Raw genomic sequence first — 19,006 nt, 5'->3', positions numbered from 1 at the left:
ACTGCTGCAATGAACATTCACGTGCATGATCTTTATGGTAGAATGATTGATACGCCTCTTGGTATATACCCAGTAATGGGATTGCTGGGTCAAATAGTAGTTCTGCTTTTAGCTCTTTGAGGAATCACCATACTACTTTTCACAATGGTTGAACTAATTTACACTCCCACCAAGGTGTAAGTGTTCCCTTTTCTCCACAACCTCACCAGCATCTGTTTTTGACTTTTTATAACAGCCATTCTGACTGATGTGAGATGGTATCTCACTGTGGTTTTGATTTGCATTTCTCTAATGATCAGTGATATTGAGCGCTTTTTTTTTTTCATATGCTTACTGGCCGCATGTATGTCTTCTTTTGAGAAGTGTCTGTGCATGTCCTTTGCCCACTTTGTAATGGGGTTGTTTGTTTTTCTCTTGTAAATTTTAAGTTCCTTATACATGCTGGATATTAGACTTTTGTCAGATGCATAGTTGGCAAATATTTTCTCCCTTTCTGTAGGTTGTCTGTTTACTCTGTTGATAGTTTCTTTTGCAGTGGAGAAGCTCTCAAGTTTAATTATATCCCATTTGTCAGTTTTTGCTTTTGTTGTGATTGCTTTTGGTGTCTTTGTCATGAAATCTTTGCTTGTTGCGACGTCCAGGATTATATTGCTTAAGTTGTCTTCCAGGACTTTTATAATTTTGGGTTTTACATTTAAATCTTGAATCCATCTTGAGTTGATTTTTGTGGAAATGATCCAGCTTCAGTCTTCTGCATATGACTAACCAGTTGTCCCAGCATCATTTATTGAATAGGAAGTCTTTTCCTCGTTGCTTGTTTTTGTCACCTCTGCTGAAGATCAGATGGTCCTGGATGTGCTGCCTTATTTGGGGGCCCTCTATTTTGCTCCAGGGGTCTATGTGCCTGTTTTTGTACCCGTGTCATAATGTTTTGGTTACTGTAGCCTTGTAGTATAGTTTGAAGTTGAGTAACCAGATGCCTCCAGCTTTTTTCTTTTTTCTTAGGGTTACCTTGTTTCCATATGAATTTTTAAATAATTTCTTTTCTAGTTATGTGAAGAATGTCATTGGTAGTTAGATAGGAATAGCATTGAATCTGTAAGTTGCTTTAGGCAGTGGAGCCATTTTAATGATATTGATTCTTCCTATTCATGAGCATGAGAAGCTTTTCCATTTGTTTGTGCCTTCTCTGATTTTGGTGAGAAGTGTTTTGCAATTCTCGTTGTAGAGATTTTTCACCTCACTAGTTAGTTGTATTCGTAGGTATTTTACTCTTTTTGAGTCAATTGTGAATGGGCTTGCCTTTCTGATTTGGTTCTTGGTTTGACTGTTGGTGTATAGGAATGCTAGTGTTTTGTACGCTGATTCTGTATCCTGAAACTTTGCTGAAGTTATTTATCAGCTGTACAAGCTTTTGGGCTGAGACTATGAGGTTTTCTAGGTATAGAATTATGTCATCTGCAAACAGAGTTAGTTTGAATTTCTCTCTTCATAATCAGATGCCTTTATTTTTTTTCTCTTGCCTGATTGCTCTGTTTAAGACTTCCAATACTATGTTGAATAGAAGTGGTGACAGTGGGCATTCTTGTAGCAGTTTTCAAAAGAAATGCTTCCAGCTTTTTCCCATTTAGTGTAATATTGGTTGTGGGTTTGTCATAGATGGCTATTATTTTTTTTCTTATTCCAAAAATGTAATATGACTTAATGTTAAAGACACCATCTTTTTTCTTTGTTAAAATTAAAAGATGTTTCTGAGGTGAAAAATACTATGATATGCATATAAAACCAATGATCAAATAACTTATATCTGTAATTGTATTTTTGAAACTCCAGAAAATATTTAAAATTTTCTATTTGGTCATAATAACAAACTCCAAATTGAATGTTACCAACCTATAAAAATACATTTACATTTTAAATGTGGAGTTTTTTGGTCAATAACTAAATGGCGAAGTGTTACATTTAAACCTGCAATTTAAAAAATGCTGAGCCTCTATTTTTGTTTTTAATAAACAAGCTTTGTGTTGATCAGGAAAGTTTTAGAGTAGATGACTTTGCATTGCATTTAGTTACTTCTTGTCAGTCATGTATACATATATATTTAGTTGAGGATTATCATTACTGTATTTACTTTGTATTTTTCTTTAAGCCAGTCATTCTCAAGCTTGTATTTTTCACAGTAATGCATTTTTAAAGAATTTATTCATATTATTTTGATTGACATACTGTACCATAATTTTTAAATTTATAGGGTACAATGTGATGTTTTGATATATGTACAAAGTGTATGATGATTAAATCAAGCTAATTGACATATCCATCATTTCACTTACCTATCATTTTTTATGGTGAGACATTTGAAATTTACTCTCTGAGTTATTCTGAAGTATATATCATTATTGACTACAGTCATCCTGCTGTGCAATAGAGCACAAAACCTGTTCCTCCTGTCTATCTGAAACTTCGCACCCTTTGATCAACAACCCTCCATTCCATGTCTCCCCACACTGGCTAAGAGGCTGGGTAACCATAATTCTGCTCTCTACTTCTCTGATTTCAACTTTAGTATACTCCACATACAAGTGAGATCAAACCTTTATTGTTTATAAAATCATGTGAGTATGTGTATGTGTAAGTAAATATTGCTACAAAGAGAATTTGTCAAAATAATAACCTGTTATTTGAAGAGTTTGATAAAATTCTGGTAATAGGTATCCTGCTGTGGCTTTGGTTTCTCAAGTCAGAAACAAATTTAATCTGGTGTATTTGTCATTTCAAAGCTTGGCATTAGGTTCTCTGGATTTAGTCAAAACATGAATTGACTTATTATCTGTCTCAGTGGGTTTGGGAGCATCTTTGTAAAGAACAAAATTCTGTGTTGCTTACTTAATCATTTGTATGGTCAGCAAGGACAGAACATTATACAGAATGCTCCTAACTACATGAAAGAAATTTCCTGTGTTGTATATGTGAGGGTATGCATGTCTGTATCTGAGTGTGTTTTGTTGCTGCCATCAAAAATCACTTCGTAACATCCCAAATAATAATCACATTCACTTTGAGTGCAGACAGTTTTCCTTAGCAGAAAAGCATTTTAAATGGGAGCTTTGGTTCTCACAGAATTTTTATGAATTTTCCTGGAAACTCAGCAATTTACTTAGTTCTGGAACACTTGCTATCAAATGGAAGAAGAGAAGCTTTTAGAAGGTAGAGCTGTTTTCCAGTAGTTTATACATGAAACAAATTGCACTCCTTTGCCCCATCTGTACTAATGGAGCAAAGGAGACATTTACAGCGGTAACTTCAACAAAAATACTTTTCCATATAGATTATAAAGAGCATGTAAGGGCAGGAGAAATCCAGTAGAAAATCTTAGAGATAGTAAAGGCAAATTGAGGTCTTCATTATCCACGTGTTTACTATTTTATGTGGTAATATTCTTAGAAGTTCAATTTAAGGCTCTTTACCTTAAATCACTAATACCTGCCCTGACCACATAGCATGATATTCTCAAAATTTAATTCAATGCCAAAATGCCTTGTACACTTCAAAGTGCTATAAGAATATCAGGTAAAATGCAAACAGAAACAAGGTACGTGTATTACTGAATATAGCAGTAATTTTATTGAACTTTTCTGGTCACCTTTAATGGCAGAGAAAGTTACTGAAAACATAAAAACATTCATTTGATGGCAGAGAATATAAAGTCTAAACAGTGGAATTCTTGGAAGATTTAGAAAAGTTAATGAAACATTTTATATGCAATTTTTATTAAAACCTATTGTCAAAAAGTTGAATAGAATCAATCAAACTTCATTTTATAAAAAACATGTCTATCAAAGATATTGCAATACAGGTAAAGCATTTCTTAGGCATCTGGAGTAAGTTAGGAATTCAGTGTGTTGGCTCAGGGACCAAATCAGGTTTAGCAAACTCAAATTTTGTCTATGTCCAGTTTCTAAGGACAAGAGTACCTAGGAGTACAAACATGTTTTCTCAAACAGTGTGCCAATGGCAGGCCATCTATACTCTTCTAAACCACTCTCAATCTTGCCCTTAACCTGTAAATCTCACAAATCCTCTTATAAATCCCTTTTTTTGGATATATGAAACACATATTGATACACATCAAGAATATATTTATTGATAAGCCCAGAGACTTACTATAGAAGTCACCATAAGTGTTTCTTTAATCTCTCATAGATTATTAATCAAATAAATCTAATCAAAACAACTCTGTGCATTATCTAGTGTATTGTCTGTGGTCATTCATTGATTCAATTTTGTTTTCATGACATTATAAAAAATTTGAAATATGTCTAATGAAAGCTAGGATATAAAATTATTTTCTGGATGGGTGCGGTGGCTCCTTCCTATAATTCCAGCACTTTGGGAGGCTGAGGTGGGACGATCGCTTGAGGTCAAGAGTTTGAGACCAACCTGGGCAACATCGTGAGACAGTCTCTACAAAAACTAATAAAAGAAAAAAATTAGCCAGTAGGGCAGTGTGCACCTGTGGTCCCAACTACTCACAAGGCTGAGGCAAGAGGATCACTTGAGCCCAGGACTCTGCGATTGCAGAGAGCTATGATTGTACCACTGCACTCCAGCCTGGGTGACAGAACAAGACCCCATCTCAAACGAAAGAAAAAAAAAGAAGGAGAAGGAGAAGAAGAAGAGGAAGGAAGAGGAGGAGGAGGAGAAGGAGAAGGAGAGGAAGAGGAAGAAAGAAGAGGAAGAGGAAGAAGAAGAAGAAGGAGGAGGAGGAGGAGGAGAAGAAGAAGAAGGAGAAGAAGAAGAAGAAGGGGAGAAGAAGAAGAAGAAAACTTACCTTATGGTGAATAAAATGTGTTTCATTGCCTGGATGTGAAGCCTTGTAGCATTATAATATTATCTTCTTGTGAAAACAATCTTCGTGGTAACCCAGGAGGCAAGCTGTCAGCTGTGAGAACTTTGGGAACTCATAATGATGATTATTTCATTTATTTATTTATTATTTATTTACTTTTAGAGACATGGTCTCACTCTGTCACCCAAGATAGAATGCAGTACCACAATCATAGCTCACTATAGTATCAGACTCTTGGACCCAAGTGATCCTTCCACCTCAGCCTCCTGAGTATCTAGGACTACAGGCACATTCCACCATTACCAACCAACTTTTTAAAATTTTTTGCAGAGACAGGGTCTTGCTTTGTTGCCCAGGGCAGTCTCAAACTCCTGGCTTCAAGTGATCTTCCACCTCAGCCTCCCAAGCATTGGGATTACAGGCATGAGCGACTGCAATTGGCCCTGGAACTAATGATTATTAAATTTTTCTTCAAGTGGAAAATATGACTCCAGGGATATTTAATTTTTATGTCATTAAACACCTTTCTTTAAAAACAGCAATAATAATCATTCAAGATAAAAATATGAATTAACTTTTTATTAAACTTTTGCCCAGAAGTCACTATGGACCAGATTTTATTGGGAGTTTCATTTATTGTATTTCTCAACATATTGTGGACTGCCAAAAACACTAATAATGCAAATCCATGTCTGAATATAAATGAATCCCTACAAGGCCAGTGTTGATTATTAATGGAATAAATTATCTGCCTACTTAGTGCAGTTACTGTGGTTTGGAATACCAGTTGATAATGAAAGAAGGGAATTTTTAAAAAATATATCGCATAGTTTGAATTAATTCTACCATACAAAAGGTCAAAGAGAAAATACTGTGGCAATGATGCCTTCTCCCTTTCTCCTTTTTACTCATCAATAAGAAACTCTTCTGCAAGCACATTTCATTGTTATTTTCCAAATACAAAGAAGTCAACTTGTATTTTTCAGAAGAGCCACCATTTTTCCAAAACCAGAAACTCAAGTTTTATGTTGCCCAAGTTATTTCCACTACAGGAATGGTGGGACTGTTTGAGGCCACCTTTTCCCGAGGACCGCAAAATTGCCTTGAAATATAGAAGATTGTGTCTTCTTTCAGAGTTTCCATAGCTACAAGTATTTGCAGAAAGAATACTTTGCACCTTGGTAGTTTTCATAATGCTTTATGTGTGGTGATTTTGTAAGTGTAAAACAGAATAAAGCAGAGCTGTTAGTCTGGTTAAAGAGGACATAAAAAACATATTTATATGCCTTCACCCATAAACTCAGGAAGACACTGAGTCATTTCCCCCAGAAGCCTTATAGTTCCATGGACATCAGCTTGAAATCAACTGCTTACAGGAAATAGTCATATGCATGAGAAAAATTAATCCATGTGAACATCACAAGTTCATCTCTTAATCTTTTGGCAAGATTTACTCATTTATTAAGCTTAACCCGAATATGACATGCCTATTATAGTGGAGGAATATATAAGTTATCATATCATATATACATATATTTTTTACATTATATAAATTTCTTTCTCCAGACAGGAAGGTTAGCTCTCCAAGATGGGAGATTTTTCATTGTACCTTTATGAAAGTTTGATGGACAGTGTGTAGTAATTTTTGGTTTGACCACTTTCCACCCACGCACTCTGTCATCGTAACATGCCATTGTGTTCCAGACCCTCATGATACCTATGTTTCTCTACCACTATTTCTTTATTAGTAATTCTTGTTTGCCGTAGCACTATAATAATGTGATCATTTACCTCTGACCTGCTTATTAGCACACACACTTCCAGCAACAACAGATTTCTTGAAATATCATTTTTAATGTCTAATAAGTTAAACTCCCTTACTATCTATAATATAAAAGTTCATCATAAGTACAAAAGGAAACATATATTGTTTGCCTATATATCAAATAGAAATATGCATTTTTAAAAGTTCTCATTATCAGCTGTAAATTTGATGCTGGCCCAATACTGTGTTTTATAGAGAACCACAGTATAAAACTCACCCTTTTTTTGGTTCCATATGAACTTTAAGGTAGTTTTTTTTTCCCAATTCTGTGAAGAAAGTCATTGGTAGCTTGATGGAGGGATAGCATTGAATCTGTAAATTACCTTGGGCAGTATGGTCATTTTCACGATATTGATTCTTCCTATCCATGAGCATGGAATGTTCTTCCATTTGTTTGTGTCCTCTTTTATTTCATTGAGTAGTGGTTTGTTGTAGTTCTCCTTGAAGAGGTCCTTCACATCCCTTGTAAGTTGGATTCCTAGGTATTTTATTCTCTTTGTAGTAATTGTGAATGAGAGTTCACTCATGATTTGGCTGTTTGTATATTATTGGTGTATAGAAATGCTTGTGATGTTTGCACATTGGTTTTGTATCCTGAGACTTTGCTGAAGTTGCTTATCAGCTTAAGGAGATTTGGGGCTGAGACGATGGGGTTTTCTAAATATACAATCATGTCATCTGCAAACAGAGACAATTTGATTTCCTCTTTTCCTAATTTAATACCCTTTATTTCTTTATTTTGCCTGATTGCCCTGGCCAGAACTTCTAAAACTATGTTGAATAGGAGTGGTGAGAGGGCATCCTTGTCTTGTGCCAATTTTCAAAGGGAATGCTTTCAGTTTTTGCCCATTCAGTACGATATTGGCTGTGGGTTTGTCATAAATATCTCTTATTATTTTGAGATACATTCCATTAATACCTAGTTTATTGAGAGTTTTTAGCATGAAGGGCTGTTGAATTTTGTCAAAGGCCTTTTCTGCATCTATTGAGATAATCATGTGGTTTATGTCGTTGGATTTATTCATGTGATGGATTACATTGATTGATATGCATATTTTGAACCAGCCTTGCATCCCAGGGATGAAGCTGACTCGATTGTGATGGATAAGCTTTTTGATGTGCTGCTTGATTCAGTTTGGCAGTATTTTATTGAGGATTTTCACATCGATGTTCATCAGGGATATTGGCCTAAGATTCTCTTTTTTTGATGTGCCTCTACCAGGCTTTGGTATCAGATGACGCTAGCCTCATAAAATAAGTTGGGGAGGTTTCCCTCTTTTTCTGTTGATTGAAATAGTTTCAGAAGGAATGGTACCAGCTCCTCTTTGTACCTCTGGTAGAATTCAGCTGTGAATCCGTCTGGTCCTGGACTTTTTTTGTTTGGTAGGCTATTAATTACTACCTCAATTTCAGAACCTCTTATTGGTCTATTCAGAGATTTAACTTCTTCCTGGTTTAGTCTTGGGAGGGTGTATGTGTCCTGGAATTTATCCATTTCATCTAGATTTTCAAGTTTATTTGCATAGAGTTGTTTATAGTATTCTCTGATAATAGTTTGTATTTCTGTGGGATCAGTGGTGATATCCCCTTTATCATTTTCTATTGCATCTATTTGATTCTTCCCTCTTTTATTCTTTATTAGTCTTGCTAGCAGTCTATCAATTTTGTTGATCTTTTCAAAAAACCAGCTCCTGGATTGATTGATTTTTTGAAGGTTTTTTGTGTCTCTATCTCCTTCAGTTCTGCTCTGATCTTAGTAATTTCTTGCCGTCTGCTAGCTTTTGAATTTGTTTCCTCTGGCTTTGCTAGCTCTTTTAATTGTGATGTTAAGGTGTCAATTTTAGATCTTTCCTGCTTTGTCTTGTTGGTATTTAGCCAAGACAATCCTAAACAAAAAGAATAAAGCTGGAGGGATCAGGCTACCTGGCTTCAAACTATACTACAAGGCTACAGTAACCAAAACAGCATGGTACTGATACCAAAACAGATATATAGACCAATGAAACAGAGCAGAGGCCTCAGAAATAACACCACACATCTACAACCATCTGATCTTTGACAAACCTGACAAAAACAAGCAGTGGGGAAAGTATTCCCTATTTAATAAATGGTGCTGGGAAAACTGTCTAGCCACATGTAGAAAGTTGAAACTGGATCCCTTCCTTACACTGTATACAAAAATTAACTTAAGATAGATTAAAGACTTAAATGTAAGACCTAACACTGTAAAAACCCTACAAGAAAACCTAGGCAATACCACTGAGGACATAGGCATGGGCAAAACTTCATGACTAAAACGCCAAAAGCAATGGCAACAAAAGCCAAAATAGACAAATGGCATCTAATGAAACTAAAGAGCTTCTGCACAACAAAAGAAACTATAATCAGAGTGAACAGGCAACCTATAGAATGGGGGAAAATCTTTCCAATCTACCCATCTGATAAAGGGCTAATATCCAGAATCTACAAAGAACTTAAACAAATTTACAAGAAAAAAAACAAACAACCCCATCAAAAAGTGGGTGAAGGATATGAACAGACCCTTCTCAAAAGAAGACATTCATACAGCCAACAGACACATGAAGAAATGCTCATCATCCATCACTGGCCATCAGAGAAATGTAAATCAAAACCACAATGAGATACCATCTCACACCAGTTAGAATGGTTATCATTAACAAGTCAGGAAACAGCAGATGCTGGAGAGGATATGGATAAATAGGAACGCTTTTACACTGTTTCGGGGAGTGTAAATTAGTTCAACCATTGTAGAAGACAGTGCAGCGACTCCTCAAGGATCTAGAACTAGAAATACCATTTGACCCAGCAATCCCATTATTGGGTATATACCCAAAGCATTATAAATCATGCTACTATAAAGGCACATGCACATGCCTGTTTATTGCAGTACTATTCACAATAGCAAAGACTTGGAACTAACCCAAATGTCCATCAGTGATAGACTGGATTAAGAAAATGTGGCACATATATACCATGGAATACTATGCAGGCATAAAAAAGAATGAGCTCATGTCTTTTGCAGGGACATGGATGAAGCTGGAAACCATCATTCCAAGCAAGCTATCACAAGCACAGAAAACCAAACACCACATGTTCTCACTCATAGGTGGGAGCTGAACAATGAGAACACATGGACACAGGGCAGGGAACATCACACACCGGTGCCTGTTGGTGCATGGGGGGCTGGAGGAGGGATAGCATTAGGAGAAATACCTAATGTAAATGAGGACTTGATGGGTGCAGCAAACCAACATGGCACATGTATTCCTGTGTAACAAACCTGCACCTTGTGCACATGTACCCTAGAACTTAAAGTATAATTTTAAAAAAAAAAACAAAAACTCACCTTCTTCGGTACTTTCTAACAGCAAAGAATAACTTTCAGAATTAAAATATAATAATAATCTGCAATTTGCTGACTACCAAATCTAATACCAACAAAATGTGATTCAAGGTTCCTTCTTTAAGACATTTTCTTTTAGGATTATGCTATTCTAAAGTAGTTTACTCTTCCAGAGATTTCTGTGATTTATTTATTTTTTTAAATCTTTTTTATTTCTAACTTTTGTGGGTACGTAGTAGAGATAGATAGACAGACAGACGGATAGATAGATAGATAGATAGATAGATAGATAGATAGATAGATAGATGAGGTACATAATACGTTTTGGTACAAGCATGCAATGTGAAATAAGCATATTGTGGAGAATGGGATAACAGTCCCCTCAAGCATTTATCCTTTGAGTCACAAACAATTCAGTTACACTCTTTGAGTTATTTTAAAGTATAAAATAAGTTATTATTGACTATAGTCACCCTGTTGCACTATCAAATAATAGTTAATAGTTATGTATTTATTTGTTTGTTTATTTATTTATTGAGATGGAGTCTCACTCTGTCATCCAGGCTGAAGTGCAGTGGCATGATCTTGGCTTACTGCAACCTCTGCCTCCTAGGTTCAAGTGATTCTCCTGCCTCAGCCTCCTGAGTAGCTGGGATTATAGGGGCCCACCACCACACCCGGCTAATTTTTGTATTTTTAGTAGAGACGGGGTTTTCCCATGTTGGCCAGGATGGTCTCGGACTCCTGACCTCAGGTGATCTACCCGCCTTGGCCTCCCAAAGTGCCAGGATTACGGGCGTGAGCCACCGCATTCAGCCATTTATTCTTTCAATTTTTGTTTTTACCCATTAACCATCCCCACCTCCTATCTCACCATTCCCTCACTACCTTTCCTAGCCTCTGGTAATTATCCTTCTACTCTGTATGTCCATAAGTTCAACTGTTTTGATTTTTAGGTTCCACAAATAAGTGAGAATATGCAATGTTTGTCTTTCTCTGTCTGGTTTATCACTGAAGATAATTATCTCCAGTTTCATCCATGTTGTTGCAAATGACTGAATCTCATTCTTTTTTATGGCCAAATAGCAATCCATTGTGTATATGTACCACATTTTCTGTATTCATTCATCTGTTGATGGACAGAGGTTGCTTCCAAATCTAAGCTATTATAAACAGTGTTGCAACAAACAGGAGTGCAGATACATCTTTGATATATTGATTTTCTTTCTTTTGGATAGATAGCCCGCAGTGTGATTGCTGGATCAGATGGTAGTGCAATTTTTAGATTTTTGGGGAACCTCCAAACTGTTCTTCATATTGGTTGTACTAATTTACATTCCCACCAACAGTGTACAAGGGTTCCCTTTTCCCCACACCCTCACCAGCATTTATTATTGCCTGTCTTTTGGATATAAGTCATTTTAAGTGAGGTAAGACTGTAGTAGTTTTTAGTTATCTCACTGTAGTTTTGATTTATATTTGTCTGTTCATCAATGATGTTGAGCACTTTTTCTTTTTTTATTATTATACTTTATGTTCTAATGTACATGTGCACAACGTGCAGGTTTGTTATATATGTATACATGTGCCATGTTGGTGGAGCACCTTTTCATATGCCTGTTTTCCATCTGTATTTCTTCTTTTCAGAAATGTCTATTCAAATCTTTTGCTCATTTTTAAATTAGATTATTAGACTTCTTCCCTAGAGTTGTTTGAGCTCTTTATATATTCTGGTTATTAAGCCCTGGTCAGATGGGTAGTTTGCAAACATTTTCTCCCATTCTGTGGGTTGCCACTTCACTTTGTTGACTGTATCCTTTGCTGTGCAGAAGGTTTTTAACTTGATGTGATCCTGTTTGTCCATTTTTGCTTTTGTTGCCTGTGCTTGAGGGGTGTTAGGATTTCTATGATTTAAATGGCAAGAGTTTAAATTACAATTAGACATTCTAGTTCATACACCAATTTCAGTCAATTAATGTTTGCATTACATATATCTCAGAGGAATGATTTTTTTTTAAAGTAATGCTTGGAAAATAAATTTATATCTACATTCAAGTTTTTAAAATATTGTCCTGTGTTTTCCTTTCAATTTTCTTTTTTTTTTCTTATTTTTACTTCAATTTACTTTGAGATAGTTTGCTGTTTGTTTTATAGTCTTACTATAAATGAAAACATTTGAAAGCCTATAGATTATGTGTCTCACGTGTGCAGCTGAGTATAATGGTCAGAGTTGAATGGGTCAGTTATAGTGGATTCGATTCGATGAACAAGAGTAAAACCGTAACTGTGTTATGCTGACAGTCGTGGCAATAATTTCACAATATAAATGGTCATAGTATTTTCAATATAACAGTACTGCTGTTTCCATAGAGCAAACTAATTTCATATTTCCTCATTTTCATCCCTTTGGGGCCACAAAAAATATATTTAAAAGTTACTTGTTCCATTAACCACATACTCAACATTTGAGAGCTGCCAAATACTTCTGATTGTGCCAAAAATCTCTCCGAAGAACTCACTAGAAATCTTTTTATAATTCTTTCTATTAATTCTTTACTTCCCAACAAAAAGTAAAAAAAAAAAAAAAAAAGTTGAAGAATGCAGAAGGAAAGTGAATTCATATATGTATATATCTTAAGTCTTATAAACTCACAGCTGAAGGGGAATTCAATCTGTGTTGCTATTGAAAGTATATACAGTTTATTGCAATTTGAACATTTTATTTCCTCACAACTTGACATGATTAGAAGGACTGAAGAAAATTTTGTGAACACTAGCGTAGCTTAAAAATGAGCAAACAAATAAAAAACTGAAAGGTTTGGATGAATTCACGTCCTTGTCAGTCTGTTGTAATGCATGAAATGGAATCCGCTTGGAGTCGGCACTCAAATTTTGCTGTAAACATAAAATGATAAAAAGAGAAAGACACACACAAATACACAGAAGAAGAGAGAGATGACAGAGGAGAGAAAGGAAGATAAGAGGGTGCAAAATAGATTTCAAGAACCCAACTTTTATTCAATATTTATTTTCCATTGTAATATCTCTTCATTTAAATGTTAAAGCCTAGCAAGTTATTTTAAACAACTTTAACATAAAATTTACCCTTCCAACAATTTCCAAGTGTGCAGTACAATATTGTCAGCCAATGCACATGGCTGTGCAGTAGTGCCCAGAACTACTCCACCTCCATCCCTTCATGATGGAAACTCTATACCTGTAGAAGACTCTGCAATAGCTCCTCCCCAAGTGCTGAAAACGCTCATTCTACTTTATGTTTCTTTGTCTTTGATTACTTCTGATACCTCATAAGTGGCATCATGCAATATTTGTTTTTTTTTTTTTTGTGGTTATGTCACTTAGCACAATGTCCTTAAGTTCATCCATGCTGTAGTATGATGGGGTTTCTTTCATTTTGAAACTGTATAGTACTCTATTGTATGTATGTACCATATTTTCTTTATTCATTTATTTGTCAATAGATGTTTAGGCTGCTTCCACCTCTTGGTTATTGTGAGTAACTTTCTTCATGTCATTTTATATTCAGTTGAAAACTGTCAATTGTTGCATCTCCAATCTGCCCACATTGTTATTTTGCTTTCCTTATTTTAGTTTTTAGCGAAGATGTTAAAAATGGGCATCTGTGCTTACTTAACATTCACTATATATTTTTTCTTATTCAATGCAGATATTTAGATGACAACAAAGTAGTCCTGTTCAAGGTGAAATAGCACAATGAGGTGATAAATAATGGAATGCTGTCTGTCCTTGCAGGATGAGTCTGCTCCAGCTGACAAACAGTGTAAACCAGAGGCGACCCAGGCCACTTACTCAACATCAGCTGTTCCAGGCTCACAGGATGTGCTGTACATCAACGGAAATGGGACCTATAGTTACCATAGTTACAGAGGGCTCGGAGGGGGTCTGCTAAATCTGAATGATGCTTCCAGTAGTGGTGAGTATTTATCATAGATAGTGTTTGTTTGTTTGTTTGTTTGTTTGTTTGTTTTCTTTGGTGAAGGGAGGTGGTGGTAAATTTTTTAAACTTGAGAGAAGAAAATGGATAGACTGTGATAAGAATAATCAGTGCCAATCTGCTATTAATAAAAACAAGGCCATTTAATACATAATGATTGTCTCTCTACTGTCTGTCCCGCTTGTGTTGCTGTCTCTGAAAGTGGCAGCACTTCATACAATTGAATGATTGCTGTTTATACTAAAAAAAAAAAAAAAAAATCTCAACTAGAGAAATAGCAAACGCTTTTTTTCTAAATAGTGATTCATTCTGCCACCAATGCTGTAATGCATATTCTTTCCATGTTCAAAGAGGCTTTTGACTTGGAAAATCTGAGGCACCAGGAACTTTTCCAACTTCATGAAACATACACAGTCATATCTAAGAACATACAAAATGAAACAACACATGCAAAGGACACGTGGGTCTCCAGAAGACAGTCTGTCAATGTCAATGGCATGCTCTATCAGCAGTGTTGTACTGGAGCCAGCCTGTACTGACTCTTGGTTGGTAAATTTTTAGGAATTTTCTGAACTTATATACCAGGTTGAAGTCAAAAGGAGTCAGAAATTTAACTGTATAATATAAATCCATGCATGTATGAGGAAAAAAATGTTCCTCATTATCCATGGATAATGTTCTTATAATTGAGTGGCAAGAAAAACTTTCCTAACTATACTTTAAATCCAGGAGGAAAGTTTCATTACAAACACACACACACACACACACACACACACACACACACAGACCCCTTTTGCATGACAAAAAACACCATAAAAAAGTAAAAAGATAACTGGAAAATGTATTAGCTAACTCTACCACAAAGAGTTAGCAGGTCAATATATGAAGGTCTTCTAAAAATAAAGGAAAAACTATACCCAAAATCATATGATTAAAATGCTAGAAAATAAACACACAATTCACAGAAAGACAATGCAAATGTCCTTTAAATATTTATAAAGTTGTTCAACCCCAGTCACTCCTAATAAGAGAAATGCAGTTTCTACCCATCAGTTTAGCAAAACTCCAAATGCTTAACAGAATTTTTTTAAAAAGGTACTATCATGCCTTGCTCAATGCAAAAAGTTAGAGTGGAATCTGACAGTATATATTAATAGAAAAAATTGAATGCACATTTACCATTTGACCCAGCAATCTCTCTCTTAGGAATCTATTTCAAAGACACACTGACAAAGTTACAGAAAGAGACATGTTCAAGGCTATTTATTGCACTGTTATTTATAAATGCAAAAGAAAATGGTTGCCAATAAAAGTGCCCAGCAATATATGGCTTACTGATTAAATTATAGCTCATCCAAACAAAAGAGTATAAATAGTAATAGGAACTATCTTTTCTATTTTTAGGACAGAGTTTCACTCTGTTGCCCAGGCTGGAGTGCAGTGATGTGCCCTTGGCTCACTGCTACCTCTGCCTCCCAGGCTCAGGTGATCCTCCCATCTCAGCCTGCAGAGTAGATGGGACTACAGGTGCCTGCCACCATGCTGGGCTAATGTATTTTTATTTTTTTTTTAGCAGAGACAAAGTTTTTACCATGTTGCCCAGGCTGGTCTTGAACTCCGAGCTGAAGTGATCTGCCCACCTTGGCCTCCCAAACTGCTGGGTTTACAGGTGTGAGCCACCATGCCCATCCAGGAAATACCTTTATATGCTATTATATAGTGATCTTCAGGTAGTGAAAAGTACTTATAGAATGCCAACATTCATGGAATAAGGATTTATACAATTCGATGCATAAACTATAACTTTTTTTAAAAAGTTTATGTAGATGTGGGAGTAGGGAGAGAACAGTATAAGGGGCAGGAATAAAAGCTGGAATATTCCTAATATGTTTGGTTTTTACACTTTGTTTTATATATTTAACTTTGGAACAACATACATTTATGTAATTATTAAACTGTTTTTTAAAATTCTTCAAATTAAAAGAAAAATGATGCAAATAAACTCAATTGTTTAATGAGTTGTTGGCATAGCCTCACATAGAGGAACTTGTCCAAGTGATTCCAAAAATCATAATTTGACTCCATAAGATTGAAGCCAGTGATTAAACCTTAAAGTATTTTTCAGTAATCATATTATTATTTGGGGACTGTTGTCTATGTATTGTGGTTAAAAGCAAATTGCCAGTTATGTGGGTGTCAGTGAAAGCTAGCATTTTCAGCAGGGGTCAAAGTAGACACAGATGTAAAATCAGTACATTTAAGCAAAAACTCCGTAATCTTGTATTTGAATTGGTAGTACCAGTAGGAACTGATGATGTTTTTTTTGTTTGTTTTTTAAAAAACACAAAATATATCTTTTTTTCCTGGAAATGCTTGGAAGCCACGGCCAACTTGAATTTAAAATTTTTAATCAGGCTGGGTGAGCTTATATTTTGGGAGAAATTGCATTATTAGTCTGAGTTTATACTCTAGGAAATCACTTAGTTTACAATGCTGGAAGTATGTTTCATATCTAGCTAAATAATTCTGGGGGCTCCATGCAAAATGAAAATATCAAGCCTCTTGTTTAAAACTTAAGAATTTAAGGCATTGACAGTAGAGTATTAACCTAAGCTTGGAGCTTTTCGAAGCACATGGTACTGTAGGACTACAAACATTTCATGACCCACTTTGCACTTTTATTTCACTTAGTAAGCCAGAGGAAAGCATTGTTTTGTCATTAAAGGCAGAGAGCTACCAGTGTAAGAAAGATAACGTATACAAATAAGGAAAAGGATAATACACAAGTGAGAACACTTTGAAAGAGTTTTTTGAGAAGAACAGAGAGCACTTTGGGGCAGCTACCAATATCCTGGGTAAAAATTGATAGTAAATCCAAAGAAAGTTTTGTTATGCATTGTCAGTGAGCAGGGCTCCCTAAGTCCTTCCTGACCTTCAACCAATTCTCCATAGAGGAACCAAAATAATTCTTTTAAAAAGGCAAATCTGATCACATCACTTCACCATCTAAAACTTTCTATGGGCTTTCATTGTTCTTAGGGAAAGAATGTGAGCCAGCTCTTCCAGCTTCAAGGTCTACCCACCTGAAGTTTTCTTTCACCTGCTTCTCCGCCAGTCTCTCCTCATTTATTGCATGCTCTTTCTTTAAATCCAAAACTCCAAGTCTAGATGAGGTATAGATATATACTCTCACAGTATCCTCAATTTATCCTCTGAAGCATGTATGACAGCACGCGCGCGCGCGCACACACACACACACACACACACACAATCACGCAGCATTGGTATCCATTCCTCAATTATATTTTTCAGTGGTGCCCAAAAGCCACATAGGAAATTTGGTATAAATCTCAGGTATGCAGCCATATAAATGTTTAGAAAAGCACGTTTTATAAATGCACAGTTTGAATATAGATGCTGTAGTACTATGTTGAGGTCTACTTTTTCTGTATGTTTCTCCCCCAAAACTTTCCTATCATAAAATGACAGAGGCTAAAGGGACATGAGAAATCATTTGATAGCAACCACTTCATTGTGTAAAGACCACAAAGAAAGACACAGGGCTGGAAATTTATGTGACTTGCTCAAGGTCATGCATAATGATTTTGGAGTTGTTTAGTTAATACATGCATTGGCTCTTTTTTTTTTTTTTTTTTTTTTAAGGCAAGGTCTCCCTCTGTCACCTAGGCTGGGGTGCAACTGCAATGCTCCCACCTCAGTCTCCTGAGTAGCTGGGACTACAAGTGCTCACTGCCATACCTGCCTAATTTTTAACTTGATTTTTTAAATTATTTTTTGAGACAGGATCTCACTATGCTGTCCAAGCTGGCCTTGAACTCCTGGGCTCAAGCAACCTTCCTGCTTTGGTTCTTATATGATGATATCTTAAGAACACAGCAACCAATAACATCAAACACTTCAGGCTGTCTGTGTTCACTTCAAATGAAACAAAAGTCACAGATTAATCAGTATGGCATGCAGAAAATTAAAAATGATGTGAATTTCTTTTAGCAATGACTTTGGTCTGAGTGTAGCTGAATTTAAATAAGCAACAGCAATAACAGCAACAAAGATCAAAACACTAATCTTGGCAAACAACAGCTTTAGTCTCAAACCAAAGAGAATTTGTCTAGTGTACATTTGAGAAAGGAGTCTAGCAATGTAATGGTAGCAAGAGAAGTGATGTTTCCCTTGTTATAAAGCAGCTCTAAATACCAGTTTTGTATTCTTCACCCACAAAATGTATACTACCTGTAACAATGATATTGTCTCCTGCTCTTTGACTTTTGTTTGTTTAGTTTTTGCTTGTTTTAATCACAGAAAGGCAGCTAGATTGATAGGGCCCACAATATCCTTTATTTGGGTACTTTCTTCATAAATTCTGGAAATTCCAAATGGTCTAACTTTTTAAAATGGCATTATCATATCTATCATTTCTTCATCTTTAAGACATCAAAATAGTCATTCCCTGTAACAGTTTTGGAGCTCTGGAGAAAGAAACTACATACTTATGCATAAATCTTGAGAGCTAAAAAGGACATAACTGAAGATTAGCATTATGTTAGATGCCAGCATCATAGCTGATGGATGACAACTCCAGTTAATCTCAGTTTGAGAATTCTTGATTTTAGGATTTGTAGAGATCTGAAATATACGGAAGGGAGCTCAGTTTGAGAATTCTTGTTAATCTCAGTTAATCACAGTTTGAGAATTCTTGATTTTAGGATTTGTAGAGATCTGAAATATGTGGAAGGGAGCAGTAACTTCTAAGAGATCAAGTAGAATTATAACCTTACATATGATTTAATTTATAAAATAGATGAAAATAATCAGAATTCAAGTCACTCACTGGAGAAGTTGTGAAGTATGATGCAGGTTGGCAGTAGAATTAGGAGTGCAAAGATTGAAGGGAAAAATGATGTTTCTAGAACCTTTAAAACAAATGTAATTAAAATAACACCATCCATGCAGATTATATCATGTTCAAGACAA

The 19,006-nt window shown here is 35.6% G+C and overlaps 1 protein-coding gene across 14 annotated transcripts in view; it reads left to right on the top strand.

Moving 5' to 3' along the window:
- Nucleotides 1-19,006, top strand: part of NOL4 (nucleolar protein 4) — a 383,681-nt gene that overhangs the window by 342,312 nt on the left and 22,363 nt on the right. For all 14 annotated transcript variants that reach the window (XM_021930036.2, XM_003914291.5, XM_003914289.5 and 11 more), the window contains one exon: nt 13,813-13,993. In XM_021930036.2, the coding sequence (XP_021785728.1) occupies nt 13,813-13,993 (181 nt within the window). The remainder of the gene's footprint in view (nt 1-13,812; nt 13,994-19,006) is intronic.

Source organism: Papio anubis, chromosome 19 (genome assembly GCF_008728515.1).
Source record: "Papio anubis isolate 15944 chromosome 19, Panubis1.0, whole genome shotgun sequence".
NCBI classification, from domain to species: Eukaryota; Metazoa; Chordata; class Mammalia; order Primates; family Cercopithecidae; genus Papio; species Papio anubis.
Note: the sequence above shows the minus strand (reverse complement) of the source record. Positions and strands in the feature narration are given on the sequence as shown.